The 16,911-nt window shown below is 44.1% G+C and overlaps 1 protein-coding gene across 3 annotated transcripts in view; it reads left to right on the top strand.

Annotated features, from left to right (window-relative positions):
• Window positions 1-567: 567 nt before the first annotated feature.
• The window catches only part of RIPK1 (receptor interacting serine/threonine kinase 1), a 37,208-nt gene continuing 20,864 nt past the window's right edge, over window positions 568-16,911 (top strand). The window contains exons 1-5 of one of the 3 annotated variants that reach the window (XM_061195669.1): window positions 568-879; window positions 1,246-1,447; window positions 11,830-12,052; window positions 12,848-13,004; window positions 15,311-15,448. In XM_061195669.1, the coding sequence (XP_061051652.1) occupies window positions 11,901-12,052; window positions 12,848-13,004; window positions 15,311-15,448 (447 nt within the window). In that variant the 5' untranslated portion in view covers window positions 568-879; window positions 1,246-1,447; window positions 11,830-11,900. Of the gene's footprint in view, window positions 880-1,245; window positions 1,448-11,829; window positions 12,053-12,847; window positions 13,005-15,310; window positions 15,449-16,911 lie in introns of those variants that run through there. The other 2 variants (XM_061195668.1, XM_061195670.1) reach the window with 2 other exon arrangements.

Consider the following 16,911-nt stretch of genomic DNA (forward strand, 5'->3'; position numbering starts at 1 on the left):
CAAGCAGACTCCCAACCACCGCACCACCAGGGAAGCCCCTGTATGTATCTTTTTACAGTATATAATCACGCTGTGAATATAATTAGCTTTTTAACCTAACACTATAGCAAACATTTCCCATTTTGCTTGAGACTTCCCAGTCACCTTTGTATAGGGCTGCAAAATAAGTACCCAGTTTCTTCCTCCACAGCCCCACAGAGCAGATTATCCCCACTTTACAGGTGAAGGAGATGAGAGACTGGTAGCTACCTGCCTAAGGTTCCAGCGCTGCTGACCCGCAAGGCTCACAATCCCCCGGGTAAGCAACCCAGTGCCTCCCGCGCTGCCGGTCCCGCCTGGGAGGTTTCCGTGAGTGGTTTCTATGACTCGGCGCACTAACTCTCTTCTCTTGGCCTCCCAACCCCGCTCAGAAACACAGCAAAGCCGCGATCCTCTGGGATTTAAAAAGCGGCCAGGAGGCCCCGCCGGGGGGCGGGGCGGGGCGGGCACTCTCGTCGTCCTCCTCCCGGGCAGGAGGGGGCGCGGAGGCGGAGCGAGCAGTCCACGCCCTGCGCCGGCCGAGCTCCTTCAGTCGGCGCGCAGGCGACGTGGACACCGGACTGGCCTCGCGGAGCGCCGGGTCCGGCGGCCCACTCCAAGGGGAGCCGGAGCGCGCCGACCCGCTGGACTGCACGCGGCGGACGGCAGGCCCGCGGAGCCGGGCGCGGTGAGCTGACTGCTCCGCCCCGGCGACTCCCTGTCAGGCTCGGCTCCCACCCAAGCCCCGCGCCGGCGAGGCTGCCGGGCGTCGGAGCAACTCCGGGCTGCCCCCGCCGCCTCTTCCCTCACCCGGCCTCAGGCCTCGGGAAGTTTCCCGCGGAAGCGAAAGCGAATCCTTCGGTACGGCTGCGCGGGGAAGCGGGGCCGCAGGCAGTCTCGCGGGTGGGCCTCCGACCAGGGGCGGGGCTTCCGCTTCCGGCGCGCGGGCGGTGGGCGGGCGACGACGCTCCCGGAGGTCAGGCGGTGGGCGCGGTCCGCGGTGTTCCGGGAAGTCGGGCGCAGAACTGCTGAATGTCTGCCTCCCAGCCGGGCTCCTCACTGGCCGGGGGTTTCGGTCTGTCCGGACAGGGCGGACACCTGCCTCGGGCGCGATAACGGCGTGACGTAGGAACGGACTGTCACGTGGTCACCTCTGTTTTGGTGGGGATGGTGGGTTTACCTTGCGGCGCCCTTAAGCCTCAGCGGTGCGTGCTCTCGCCGCAACAGGGTCACGCAGGCGTCCCAGGCCGGGCCTCCTCCCCCGCCCTTCGGAAGGGCCTTTGACTGGGGCGCTGGGGTCGCCGCGAATTGCGAAGCAGTCAGAAGTGTTTCCGCGTCGTCGTAGACGTGTGCTGGCAAGTGGGAAAGAAGGGTTAACGGCGACGAAGGGGAGGATGCCGTCACCCTAGGAGGCGTCTTCTGTTCGGTGGTCAGTGGCGTGTGCTTTTACGAAATGTTCATAATCTCTTGAGAGTTTTTGTTTTTGTTTTTGTTTAACATCTTTATTGGAGTGTAATTGCTTTACAATGGTGTGTTAGTTTCTGCTGTATAACAGTGAATCAGCTATACGTATACATATATCCCCATATCCCCTCCCTCTTGCGTCTCCCTCCCACCCTCCCTATCCCATCCCTCTAGGTGGTCACAAAGCACCGAGCTGATCTCCCTGTGCTATGCGGCTGCTTCCCACTAGCTATCTCTTTTACATTTGGTAGTGTATATATGTCCATGCCACTCTCTCACTTCGTCCCAGCTTACCCTTCCCCCTCCCTGTGTCCTCAAGTCCAGTCTCTAGGCTGCGTCTTTATTCCTGTCCTGCCCCTAGGTTCTTCAGAAATTTTTTTTTTTTTTTTTTTTTTTTTAGGTTCCATATATATGTGTTAGCATACGGTATTTGTTTTCCTCTTTCTGACTTACTTCTCTTTGTATGACAGACTCTAGGTCCATCCACCTCACTACAAATAACTCAATTTCGTTCCTTTCTATGGCTGAGTAATATTCCATTGTATATATGTGCCACATTTTCTTTATCTATTCATCTGTCAAGGGACACTTAGGTTGCTTCCATGTCCTGGCTACACACATACATTTCTGTTCTTCATTAGGCTTGTTCTTGGTTTCTTGAGAGTTTTGAAGAGGATAAGTTACATCCTTTTTTCCTAAGCATCGGACAAAACCCCACAAAGGGTGTGTTGGTTTTTCATTTCTTTGTCTTCTGATCGTTTGGCTCTTCCTTGCTCGTGTATCTTGGACAAAGCCCGAGGCTGTTATATTCAACCAACTTCCCAGAAGTCCTTTGGTCTTTAGACCACTATTACTTCTCCCCTGATTTACACCTGAAGAAATCAAGGCAGGAGTGAGCTTTGGAGCGCAGAGTGACTTCTTACTTGATCTGCATTTTGTAACCATCAGGTAGGTGCAAGAGCAGGGAGGAAATTATAGTCTATTATAAATTTGGAAAACTGCAGCCCTTCTAAACACAAAAGGTGAAGACAAAGCTTGCTTAAAATATTTGGGGGTATATCATCATCATCATTATTATTACTGATAAAACAGCAGTAACAATTAACTTTCATTTTCCTCTGAGCTATATTGAACACCAGAGCTATACTGTACTTTCAGGATTGTGACTACTAATGAGAATTAAGAAAAAAATCCCTAAATAGCAGTTACCAAAATCGCAAATTACTATTGGGTGCTTATTAATCCACATGTTAATACCACCAGTATGATCTGGGAATTTGGAAAAAACACAGAGCTTCCCATGCTTTGGTTGGATATTATACTCTGGCAAAAATGATCGTGTTAGTTAACCTGTAGAATATTGATTTCGAACCACTTAGTTTCGTATGTTTTTTAAATTTAGTCTGTACGTTCCTTATGTTTCTGACTGTCACATACTTATTTAGTTTAGGTGAGCAATTGTAAGATTAAGTCTTTGCATCTGATTTTAACAAAGACATTATTGGTTGCCCTCTAGAGAAGTAGCATGTGTTAGTGAGCTGATAGCGGAAGTTTGCGTGAAGAGATGAAGGCTGAGTTCCAGGATCTGCTACTTTAGGTGAATCATTAAACTCCAGATTTTAGTTTCTTTATTTGTAAATTGGAACGATGTAAATTGGTACTTCAGAGGGTCATAATGTGCTAACGTACATGATAACGCTGGGTTGAACTCTTCCAGTCTTCTCTCTTGCTCATCATTTAGATCTTCCTTGCTCAGAGCTCTTGTTTATCTGGGGCGAAGTATCAAGCAGTTATAATCAAAGAACCTTGAGAAATCCCCATTGGATACCTCATTAAAAACAAGAGTTCTGTTAGCAGGGAAAAAGGGGGGCAGTGATAGGTAGGCAGCCAGCATTTTCTGTCAGACTCATTATGTATGGTCATCATTGAAAAATTGAAAAAACAGTCCTCTACCACTTAAAGGTAAATATGAATATTTTTTAAAGTTTTTTAAAAATTGTTTATTGAGGTATAACATACACAGAAAAGTACACAAGTCATAACTGTTCAGCTGTATTAAGTATCACAAAGTGAACATTAAGAAGAAATGAGACATTGCCATCACTCCTGAAGCCCCTGCGCTTTCTCTGATTCACAGCCTCCTGCTTCCACCTAATAGGAACTACTGTCTTGACTGTTAATACTGTAGATGAGTTTTGCCTGTTTTTTTGGTATTATATATTGTTAATAATTTGTATTTTCCCCCAGTTTTACTGAGGTATAATTGACTAACAAAATTGAATATAGATATGAATATTTTGATATATAGACTTACCCTACCTTAGAAGATAATTTGTGAAGTTTCTTGGGATTTTCAGTTAATTTCAATGGAAAAGATTTGCTTCCCTAAGTCACTGAATTAAATATACAGAAAACAATAAATTCCATTAAAATAGATACAATTACATTCTTTGTTGAAATTAATCATAAGACGATATAACAGGCTAGTGTGCGTGCCTTCATTAACTACTCTGTAACATGGCTTTATAATGTGGTTTTCTACCTGCCTACATTCAATGTTTTTGTGACTCTTGGGTATCTAAGTTACTCACAAGTCCTTCCTAAAATATTCAGTGCTTATAAAGTTGAATCATTCATGGAGAAATAGGGAGGGAAACAGTAAAAACAAAAGAAATCATTGGAAACCATGCAAAAGGTGCATAAGGTTAAGTAAGACCAGACTAAACCAGCAAACCGCAGACTGAGGAGAACCAGCTGGGGTCAGGAGCCAGCCTCACGAAGTGCAGCCGACCCGACCCGTGTGGAGGCTCCCCTCCCCTGAGCTCCATCCCACTTGCAGGAGGCACCGCAGGTCCTAGTTGGTCTTGGCAGCTCTGAGGAGACAAGACCTGGGCTGAAGGAGAGAGCTGAATCTTAATAACCCATGGCCATATTTCAGGGCATGGTTATAATTCCTTCTTGTTTCTTTACTCTGTCTCTGAGCCTTTTTTAATGTTACTAAACATTCATACATAACATCATTTTTGAAAACTGCTAGATGTATTTCATAGTGTGAATGGGTCATAACTTATTCTCCCTTATCCTGTATCTGTCAGTTGTTTTATGTGCTTTTGCTGTTTTACCTAATGTTACCGGGAACATCCTTGTACATACTCTGTATCAGTATCTCTGATTTGATTCCTTAGAATAAAGAACTACTGAGTGAAGGAATTATTCCCTTTTAAAAAATAAATTTTATTATAAAGGTAATTCATGTTTATTGTAGAAAATTTGGAAAATGTAGTAGAAGTGTAAAGAAGAAGTAAAAATCACCCGACCATCGAGATATCCTTGCTAACATTTTAGTGTCTTTCGCTGTGTCTTTTTTCCTGTACATATATCTATATGTATAGCTAGCCATCTACCTGTTAATGTATTGGTCGTATAATATTACATCTTATGAATGTGCTGTAATTCATTTAACTATATTCTTTATTTTTGGATGATTAAATAGTTCTTTTATTAAAAAAATTATGTATTTAATGACCAACTGCCATATGTCAGGTTCTGTGCTGGACACTGTAGACAGTGCATAAGACAGACAGTTTCCTGCCTTCTGTGAGCTTAATTGAAATAACTCCCAAATTATAGCTGTCCTGTTTCAAAGGGGAAGTACTGGGTGCTGTAAAAATGTCTAATGGGAAGATGTGGGTTGGCTTTCCTGAGGAAATGACGTTTCTGAGACCCGAAGTAGGAACAGCTTCTAGCCAGGAGAAGAATGTGCCCTCAGAGGGCTTGTAGGGGAGAGTGGGACAGATAACTCTGTCTCCCCCCACCCCACCCTCACAAGGACTGGTCAGTAGAGAGCTGCTGAGAAGAGTGATCCCAGCTGCACACTCGTATTCTGAAAGCTTGGGAAACAGGATGAACGTGGAAGCGTATGGCTCAGTGGGCCAATCATAGCCAGAACCGTAAAGCAGGCAACAAATGTGTTTTCACATATTTTTTCTCACATAATCCTTACCAGTCTTGTGAGGCAGTCATTATTATTCCTTTTGCAAATGAGGAAATTGAGGCTTATGTAAGTTACCCAAGACACAGGGCTGATAAATTAGAGCTAGAGTTCATACGGGAGAAAAGCCTGTGCTCTTTGCACCATCATGATGGCTTCTGGTACCTCACCTTCAGTCCCTGACTCACCCCTGTCCCCTCCATCTTTATGCCCTTTATCTGGGCAGCCTCCCCCAACCCCTGTCTCTGCCCCACAGATGTGCTTCTTTCCAGAGGGTACTTCCTCTTGCTTGGAAATGTCTCCTGTTACAGGAAAATGGTTCATAGCATCATCTTCCGTGCTGATATGTGAGCTTTGTTGGAGGGGCAGGGCCCACTGAAACCTTTGTAAAGGGTGTAGAAGTTTGGTTGCCTGAGCCAGACTGCAGCAGCCCACTGCACAGGATTGCTGTCAGCCTAGGCATTTTCAGAAGCCCCTTCAGGTACTTTCAAACAAACAACTTCCTGCCCCCAACATTTCATTAAGAAAAATTTCAAAGTGCAAAGTTAAAAAGATTTTACACCTGCAGCTAACATCATACTCAACAGTGAAAAACTGAAAGCTTTCCCTCTAAGATCAGAAACAAGACAGGAATTCCCTGGCGGTCCAGTGGTTAGGACTCTGTGCTCTCACTGCTGAGGGCCAGGGTACAATCCCTGGTCCGGGAACTAAGATCCCACAAGCTGCATGCAAGGTGCGGCCAAACCAAAAAAAACCAGAATCAGTTATAAGACAAGGATGCCCACTCTTGCCACTTTTATTTAACTTAGTATTGGAAGTCCTAGCCAGAACCATTAGGCAAGAAAAAGAAAAGGCATACCAATTGGAAAGAAAGCAATAAAGCTGTCACTGTTTGCAGGTGGCATGATATTTTGCATAGAAAACTGAAGACTCCATCAAAAAACTGTTTAATGGACAATTTCAGCAATGTTGTAGGATACAAAATCAGTATACAAAAATATTTTGCATTTCTATATACTAATAATGAGCTATTAGAAAGAGAAATTAAGAAAACAGTCCCATTTATAATTGCATCAAAAAGAGTAAAATATCTAGGAATAAATTTAACCAGGGAGGTGAAAGACTTGTATACTGAAAACTTCAAGATATTAAGGAAAGAAATTGAAGAAGACACAAATAAATGGAAATATTCCATGCTCATGAATTCAGAGAATTAATATTGTTAAAATGTCCATACCACAGATTCAGTGCAGTTCCCGTAAAAATTCCAATGACATTTTTCATAGAAATTGAACAGATAATCCTAAAATTTGTATGGAAACACAAAAGACCCCAAGTCATCAAAGCAATTTTGAGAAAGAACAAAGGTGGAGATACTACACTTCCCAAACTGTATTACAAAGTTATAGTAATCAAAACAGCATAGCAGGGACTTCCCTGGTGGCGCAGTGGTTAAGTATCCACCTGCCAGTGCAGGGGACATGGGTTCGAGCCCTGGTCCAGGAAGATCCCACATGCTGCGGAGCAACTCAGCCCGTGCACCACAATTACTGAGCCTGTGCTCTAGAGCCCGTGAGCCACAACTACTGAGCCCGCGTGCCACAACTACTGAAGCCCACGTGCCTAGAGCCCGTGCTCCGCAACAAGAGAAGCCACTGCAATGAGAAACCCACGCACCGCAATGAAGAGTAGCCCTCGCTCACCACTAGAGAAAGCCCGCGTGCAGCAACGAAGACCCAATGCAGCCGAAAGCAAAAACTAACAAATAAATAAATTTATGTATATATTTAAAAAAAACAGTATAGCACCAGCATAAACACACACATACATCAATGGAACAGAATAGACAGCCCAGAAATAAATCCACACATAAATGATCAATTAACTTACAAAAGAGCCAAGAATACAGATGGTCCACAACTTATGATGGTTTGACTTATAATTTTTTAACTTTATGATGGTCCAAAGCAATAGGCTTTAAGTAGAAATCGTACTTTGAATTTTTATCTTTTCCCAGGCTAGCAATATGTGGTATGAAATTCTCTTATGATGCTGGGCAGCAGCAGGGAGCTGCAGCTCCCAGTCAGCCATGCAATCACAAGGATAAATAGCCAATACACTTAACAACCGTTCTGTACCCATACAGCTATTCTGTTTTTCACTTTCAGTACAGTATTCAGTAAATTACAAGAGATATTCAACACTTTATTATACAACAGGCTTTTTGTTAGATGAGTTTGCCCAACTGTAGGCTAATGTAAGTGTTTTCAGCACATTTTAGGTAGGCTAGGCTAAAAATGGGGAAAGGACTGTGTCTTCAATAAATGGTGTTGAGAAAATTGGGCAGCCACATGCTAAAGAATTAAACTGGATCACTGTTTTACACCATACACAATAATTAACTCAAGATGGATTGAAGATTTGAATGCAAAACCTGAAACCGTAAATCTCCTAGAAGAAAACCTAGGCAGTAAGCTCCTTGACATTGGTTTTGGTGATGATTTTTCAAATTTGACATCAAAAGTAAAAGCAACAAAAGCAAAACTAAGCAAGTGGGACTATCAAACTAAAAAGCTTCTGGACATCAAAGAAAACCATCAACAAGATAAAAAGGGAGCCTACTGAATGGAAAAAAATATTTGCAAATCATGTATCTGATAAGGGGTTATTAACAAAAAATATATAAAGAACTCACACAACTCAATAACAACAAGAAAAAAATCTTTTAAAAAATGGGCAGAATATCTGAATAGACTTTTTAAGAAAATATTTATTTATTTATTTATTTACTTGGTTGCACTGGGTCTTAGTTGTGGCAGGCTGGCACCTCAGTTGCGGCTCACCAGCTTCTTAGTTGTGGCACCCAGGCTCCTTAGTTGTGGCATGCGACCTCAGTTGCGGCATGCATGTGGGATCTAGTTCCCTGACCAGGGATCGAACCCGGGCCCCCTGTGTTGGGAGCTCGGCGTCTTAGCCACTGCCCCACCAGGGAAGTCCCTGAATAGACATTTTTCTTAAGAAGACATCCAGATGGTAAAGAGACACGTGAAAAGATGCTCAACATCATAATCATCAGGGAAGTGCAGATCAAAATCACACTGAGATACCACCTCACACCTTTAGAGTGGCTATTATCAAAAAGAAAAATAACTTTTGGCGAGGATATGGAGAAAAGGGAACTCGTGCATTGTTGTTGGGAATGTAAATTGGTGCAGCCACTATGGAAAACAGTATAGACGGTCCTCAAAAAATTAAGCATAGAACTACCATATGATCCAGCAATTCCACTCCTGGGTATTTACCTGAAGAACATGAAAACACTCACTTAGAAAGATGTATGCATCCCTATGTTCATTGCAGCACTATTTATAATAGCCAAGGTATGGAAACAACCTAAGTGTCCATCGATGGATGAATGGATAAAGAAGATGTGGTCTACATACAATGGAATATTACTCAGCCATGAAAAGAATGAAATCTTGCCATTTGCAACAACATGGAAGGACCTCGAGGGCATTATGCTGAGTGAGATAAGTCAAACAGAGAAACAAATACTGCATGATCTCATGTATATGTGGAATCTTAAATTTAAAGAAACAGGAAACAAGCTCATAGATACAACAGATTGGTGGTTACCAGAGGAAGGGAGTTGGTGTGGGTGGGAGAAATGGGTGAAGCGGTCACAAGGTAAAAAAAAAAAAAAAAATCAAGAGCTACAAAGTGCAGTGTGGTATCCTGGATTGGATCCTGGAGCAAAAAAGGAAATTAGTAGAAAAACTGGTGAAATCAGAAAAAAGTAGAGCGTTTAGTTAATGGTGACATACCAATGTTAGTTTCTTAGTTTTGACAAATGTACTATTAGGACAAATGGGTGAGGGGTGTATGGGAAAAAAATGAAAAATATGTATAAACAAAAAAGTAAAATTAAACATTTTACAGTGAACTCTAATATATGCAGTATCTATATCATTTTACTCTGCTTGCTCTATCATATAATTATCCATATACTTATCCCTCTGTCTGTCCACCAGGCTATCTGTCCGCAAGGTCAATTGCAGATATCAGTACACTTACCCATAAATATTTCAGCATGCATACCGCTAACAAGTTCAGCATGTTTACAGATTTTTCTAGATGTAAAATTTGCCTGTGGTTCTTCAGTGTACATTTGTTGGGTGTTGACAGATGATTTTGCTTGTGTAACCCAAACCCCCACTGAGATGGTAGAACATTACCTTCACCCCAGAAAGGTCCCTCACCCCGTCCCTGGGCAACCGGTTTCCACCACAGATGAGTCTGACTGTTCTGAAACTTCATGTAAATGAAGGTATACACTATGGGTCCTTCGGTACCTTCTCTACCTTAGCGTAATGTTTTTGGTACTCTTCCACACTGTTGTGTGTATGAGGTCATTGCTTTTTACTGCTGAGTAGTAGTCTATCTGTGAATACACCACAGGGTTTTTTTTTTGGCCCATTCTCCTACTGATGGACAACTGTTTCCAGTTTTGGACGGTCATGAATAAAGCTGCTGTGAGCATTGTACAGGTCTTTGGGGACATATGTTTACATTTCCCTTGGGATTGGAATTGCTTGGTCATAGTGTAGGTATATGTTTAGTTTTATAAGAAACTGCCAGACCTTTTCTCAGGTGATTGTACCATTTTGTGTTCCCACCAACAGCGTGTGAGAATTCCGGCTCACTGGCATGTGGTGGTGGCCTTTTTAATTCTGGGTGTTCCGGTGGGTGTGTACTGGTGTCACATGTTGGTCCCCGAGGATTTTTATTCTTCATTTCAGTTTGGGAAAACTAAATGAATGAAGGAAGAAGGAAAGAAAGATGAAGCGTATAGCTGTGTTTTGAGATTACACATATTGTGCACTTTCTGGCCCTGTGTTCAAAGTCTCCAATCTTCGTCCTTTCCATATCTTCCTACTCTTTTTAGATAGTGCATTGTTCTCTTTGTATTCTTCAAATTCCTTTTCTTTTGTTCGTAATTACTTTAAACCTGTTTATTTCTAAGGATATTCAGTAGTTTAATTACCTGAACAATTGGTGCCTAATACTGCTGTTTGTTGTATATGCTGGGTTTGGCTCATGGTGGACTTTTTTTTTCTGGTGTTTTATAATTTTGGAAAGGGAGCTCATGTTAAGTTAGGCTTTATTTGTGGGAATCCTGTCTGGTCTGCCTTGGGGGTGTTTTGTTTGCTTTAACTTTATAACCCAGGGATGTCATCAGCCTGTGACCACTTTCTATATAAAAGTTCTTAATTTGGGGGATCCTGGCCATAAGAGGTAAGAGGAGTGTAAATTTAAAGCTCAAATCTATTTGAAGACAAGCCCAAGGTTATGAATTCACATGGAGACTTTTTTTTATACCCCAAGCTCAGTCTAAGACAAACAAGTTCCTTTGCTAGTGGACTGCTTTTTTTGTAGTCCATCCTTTCATTGTGGGGTAGGGTAGCACATTGAGAAGTGCCATGTTAAGGGCGGAGTCTTTGTTCCAACCCTCTTTTCTTGCATGTCCTGACCTCAGCTCCTGTCTCTGGCTGGGTTTTAAACCCTGACCTTTGGATGTTGACGTTGGTGGTGCCCCACAGGGCCACTTCTTAGCTCGGCTGCTGTAACAAATTACCATAGACTGGGCGGCTTAAACAGACATTTATTTCTCATGGTTCTGGAGGCTGGAAGTCCAAGGTCAAAGCACCAGCAGATCCAGTGTCTAGTGAGGGCCTGCTTCCTGGTTTGCAGATGGCCAGCCATCCTCTCATTGTACTCTTACATGGTGGAGAGAAAGGGGGATGGGTGCGGAGAGAGGAGAGGAAGCAAGCTCTCTCCTGTCTTTTTGTAAGGCCTCATGGATGACTGATGTCATCCATGAGGCCTCCTTCATGGCCTAATCACCTCCCAAAGTCCCCACCTCCTAATACTGTCAGAGCTCGGGCTTCAACATACAAATCTGGGGGGCACACGAATCTGGGGGGCACATGGACGTTCAGCCCACAGCAGCCATCTCGTGACCCCTGCCCCACACGCTGTTTGTTTTCCGTCCCTGGAGTTCTTTTCCTTTCTGCTGAGCCTAGCTATGCACTTGAATGGATGTTTGTATTATGTTATCCAATGTATACGGGTCCTTTGTAACAGAGTTTTTAGTCTTTCATGTTGCTAGAAATGAAAGTCTAAGGAAGAAAGATTGTGGTTTTCTGTGATTCCTGGAAATATGAAAAACTTTCATCTTAGAGACTGTAAATCTATCTTCAAAAAATAAAGGCACACCAAGCGCGTGGTGGAACGTTACATATATTTTTTGAATAATGATTTTTTTGCACTGACGTGTCCTCTTACTCTCTTCACAGGGCACAGCTCTGAGGGGAATAAAAAGTTGTGTATTTTTTGGGCATTCTGAGCACTCAGAAGGAAACCAGACATGTCCTTGGATGACATTAAGATGAACTCCGCTGACTTCCTGCAGCAGAAGGATCTGGACGACGGGGGCTTCGGAAAGGCGTCTCTGTGTTTACACAGATCCCATGGGCTCGTGGTGCTGAAGAAGGTGTACACGGGCCCCAGGCGCGCCGAGTGAGTTGGGGGCAGAGGCAGATGGGCCACGTGACTGGCCAGGGCGGTGGATACTGGCAGCACCGGCTTTAGAATGAGACAGATGGGGTGCACGGGTCAGCACCCGGGCTTTATGTCAGATAACCCCGAAGCGTGGATATTATCCTTGAATCGCTGATGAGGGTTCAGAGGCTGGCTAGGGAAGAGCTCAGAGCTGGCAAATAAAGGAAGAAAACTGAAGAGGAGGAAAAAGAGAAAGGGAAGAAGACCCAGGGCAACGCAGGGGCCGATGGAAAGGGAATGGGAGGGAGCAGGGAAGACGGATGGGTGCCCTTGCTTCACAGTGTTGGTGAGGACCAGCCCTAAGTACAGGAACAAAAAGCTGGTTCATGAATTAGCGGTTCCAGGAACCCTCTCTCTAAGGCAGTTGGTGGCATTGTTTTGGTTCCCTTTGTTCTCGCCAGAGCGGTTATGAGAGAGACTGTTTTTTTTATTACACTGTCCAGCACAGTCCTTTGCTCCGGCCGCATTTCGCTGCTGCTGTTCGTGTATTGATACTTTGCGTTGATTCGTTCATCCATGTAACATTTCTTGAGCACTCGCTGCCGGTCACTGGGAAGGAGGAATATAGAGTGAACGAGAAACCGCTTCGCCTTCTGGAGCTTGTGGTCTGTGTCTGGTAGAGACCAGCACATGCACAAGGGATCACAGAGCGTGTGCGGTGATGCTCCAAGGAGTACCAAGCCACAGCGTTTCTGGGGGCGGGAAGGGGGCAGGGGCTGCCTCTGTCCGTCTGAACCCCCTTCCCTCCCCCAGGTACAACGAGGCCCTCCTGGAGGAGGGCAGGATGATGCACAGGCTGCGGCACAGCCGCGTGGTCAAGCTGCTGGGCGTCATCATGGAGGACGGGAACTACTCCCTGGTGATGGAGTACATGGAGAAGGGCGACCTCATGCACGTGCTCAAGGCCCAGGTACCCAGGCCCGAGAGCGCGCCCTGCCAGCTCCTTGGTGCACAAGAATCCTTTGTGAATGGCTGGATGTTTGGGATTTTCTCAAGTCAGTCCCTCATTAAATCTTCCTTGCCTTTCCATGCCCAGAAGGTGGGCTCGCCCTCCTCTCAGTGCCTACAGACAGGTGTCCATCCCTCTCTCGGAGGGTCATCTCCAGGTCTCAGTGTTGTAGGCGGCTTTTGTCAGCCACTCTCAGATCCACAGTTCAGAGGCAGGCACTGTCTTCACGAAGCACGTGGTCTGATGTGGGGTGCGTGCATAATGGATTACAATTAAATATTGATTGATGAAAAGATGTACACTATAAATGACTGAAGATGGAATATTAGTGATTGCATTTTGATGCCATTGAAGAAACTTACAGGTTAAATATAGAACATTAGAATAACAACACTGGGTAAGGAAGGCTTAGAACAGGAAGGTTAATACTGCTTACCAAAGACAGATAACTTTAAAGCATTTTTAAAAGTGTACGTACCTGTTAAGAGCAAGGCCTCGTGCTCTTTGCTCAGGGAGCAGTAGCAAATGTGACACAGACAAGTAACGGGACAGGAAATGAACAGTCTGGTGTGGTGGTGTTTTGATAGACATGCTCCTAACGAGCTGTGGGAACACAGAAGAGGGGCTTTCACCCCAGCGTGGGATGGATGGGAAGGGATTCCAGAAGGAGGAGGCTGGAACGGGAGTGTGACGGACAAGCAGAGGGTTTGAAGCAGAGAACTGGGGAGTAAGTCAGCGTTCCAGGCAGAGGGAAGGGCACTAGCGAAGGAACTAGAGCCTGGCCGGTGTGGGGAACGCAAAGAACTGGGGTGGGCACAGTAGAGAGTGCCCGCGGGGGAGCTATGACTGTCCTTATGCAGATATTACCCCCTCTTCCCATCTTCTTCCCTCCCCACCCCCCAGCCGCCTGAAGCTATGTCAGTTCTTCAGTTCTTTTTCAGTCGGACAAATCTCTCACAGATAGTTGCGGGGAAGGGTAAACGATAGTCACTTACCGGTTGTATTGTAATTTGATCAGACTTCTCTTCTTCCCCAAACGAGATACGATCCGTGAAGCAAGTAGGCATTTTGATTGGGAGATAAATCCTTTGGGACAAGAGACATTCTGTGGGACGGATCAGGCTAAGATAAGGTGCATCCGTTGGGGCTCAAGAAGAAATTCAGGAGGATATAAGGGAGACAAACAGAAAGAGGGAAAGAAAGGGGATCTACTTGGCATGCTCAGAATTTTTTCCCAAGTCCAAAGGTGTACCAAGGAAAAAGGCAGAATCTCTGGCTTTTGTTTTTTTTGTATGTGGTGATCAGGCTACTAATACTGTAGTGCAGCCACATTATGACTTAAGATGTTTTGTGGGATTGACTTGGGAATCTAACTTCCATCATTTAAATTTTTTCCCTGTTTATCAACAACTAACATACACATAAGTTTTTAGGAAACAGCCTATTTGTAAACTAGGGACTGCATAATACACACACACAGACACACACACACACAGAGTGAGAGTTTGTGTTCTTCAATGTTAAGCAAAACTGTTTAATAGAAACTGAAATTGTCTATGTTAACATTGATATTCATATAACTAGAATACAATTTTAAGTGAGAGTGACCCGAGACTCTACAAACGCTTGACGTATCTGACACCAAATCACCAAACAGATGTTCAATTCACTTTAGCATTGTTTTAACCACATCGTGTCATCTCATAGATTAATCTTTACATGTTTTTGATCAATGTGAGCACATTCCCTTGTATTTTTTTTCTCTTAACCTTATTTCATACATACATTTTTATGACATTGTTTACATATTTAATATATAGTAGCACATCATATTAGTACACCATTGAGAATATTTGTGTTTTTTGTATATATATGCATTCATTCAACAAATATTACAGGCACCATGCAAGGTAGTCGGGACACATCTTAAGTAAATAATAATAATAATAATAATAATAATAATAATAATAATAATATAGTTTCGTTCTCAAGGAGCTCAATTTTGTAGCATTTTTGCATATTACCAGGTTGGCGTGGAAGTTTCATTTGCGCACTGACAAAGCACAGCGTGAACACCCTCAGCACGTGGGATGAAATCTCTCTTAAAGGGCGGCTTGTTTTGCAATGACAGCAGTGCTGCAGGGCCTGGTAGACGGAAACCTGGTCTCTCTGTCCTCAGGTTCAGACCCCACTACTCTTGAATGAAACGGTTGCTTTGGCCTCTTTGATTACCTTTCCATTCACGGGCTTACTATCACTCGTTTTAGATCAGTATCCCTCTCTCTGTGAAAGGAAGGATAATTATGGAGACCATTGAAGGAATGTGCTACTTACACAGAGAAGGTGTAATACACAAGGACCTCAAGCCTGAAAATATCCTCGTCGATGGTGACTTTCACATTAAGGTAAACCATAGTCAAGGCTTCTGGAGGATTGGGGTAATTTTAGTTTTACTTGTCCACTGTAAATCCATTTTCGGCCATGATACACGCTAAAAGAAGAGCTAGCTCAGCTCATAACTGGTAATGGTCGTACCAGAAAGCTCTACCAAGGAAGGAAAAGCAAGATGCAGATTTGATGGAGTTGAAACTTTTTATTTATTCATTTACTTTCATCTCCTTTTTTATTTTTAGTATTTATTTATTTACTTATTTATTTGGCTGTACCCGTGGCATGCGGGATCTTCCTTGCCGTGAGCGGGCTCTTTAGTTGAGGCATTTGAGCTCTTAGTCGCGGCACATGGGATCTAGTTCCCCGACCAGGGATCGAACCTGGGCCCCCTGCATTGAGAGCGTGGAGTCTTACCCGCTGGACCACCAGGGAAGTCCCATCATCTCCTTTTTCAAACTCAGTTTCCTGTTGAAAACTCTTTGCACGGTAGTAAAAGGAAGCAGGCAAAGGGTCTGTGTTTCGCTCACTCGAGAGCACGCACTCACTAGGCGGAGCGTCACGTCTAGTCGGCACTGGCGGCAGGAGCCCGAGCGCAAGCACCTGAAAGGGCAAGTGGCATCTGGGGCAGGGCTCGGGAACCGCTTACGCAGGCATCCCTTCACCAGAAGGTTCTGCGTCTCACACTCTGTTCTAGTCCTGGACGGGGGCTTTTATTCCTGTGTCTTTAAAAGAAGGTTCTTCTTTACATTAGTAACTTATCTGTTATGTTCTGGGTTAGAATTTGAGGATTTTAGATAATCACATGCCAGAAATCATCCCCAAATGCTTGGATTCCTTGAGGCAAAAGTGGAACTGTCACCTCTGATTTCTTAACTGTAGTGTTCTGTCATTTTGCCCTGCCACCTCCCTCTTTGTTCTGTGTCTGACCCTGGTATTTTTTCTTTGCCTTTTTGTCTGTTTTTCCCTCCTTCTCATCCCGTCTTCTCTTAGGTTCAGGCTCCCAACTCAGAGCAGGTAGCACTGCACTCCTTATCCTCAGTCTGTCTTTGGGATCCTCGGAAATTCGCATCCTTGGGCTTCTGGGCACCATTTGGAAAAATAGAAGATGCAGTACCATCTGCTATACACATCTGCTGAGAAGAAAGTACCTGTTTTTTCCTAACCTCAGAAATAGTTGAAAAACATATGCAGAATACATGAGGAGTTAGAATGAACATGTTTCGTTGTGTTCATCGCAGAAACATCTTCTGCTTTTCTCACCCCTTTACCCCCCGCCCCCAGGTTTTATTGCGTAAGAATTGAGATACCAGAATTTCACACAGACATTTCTTTTTCTTTTTTAATAAATTTGTTTATTTAATTATTTATTTTTTGGCTGTGTTTGATTTTCGTTGCTGCGCGCGGGCTTTCTCTAGTTGCGGCGAGCAGGGGCTACTCTTCGTTGCGGTGTGCGGGCTTCTCATTGCAGTGGCTTCTC

The sequence above is a fragment of the Eubalaena glacialis genome, chromosome 7 (genome assembly GCF_028564815.1).
Source record: "Eubalaena glacialis isolate mEubGla1 chromosome 7, mEubGla1.1.hap2.+ XY, whole genome shotgun sequence".
Classification (NCBI taxonomy): domain Eukaryota; kingdom Metazoa; phylum Chordata; class Mammalia; order Artiodactyla; family Balaenidae; genus Eubalaena; species Eubalaena glacialis.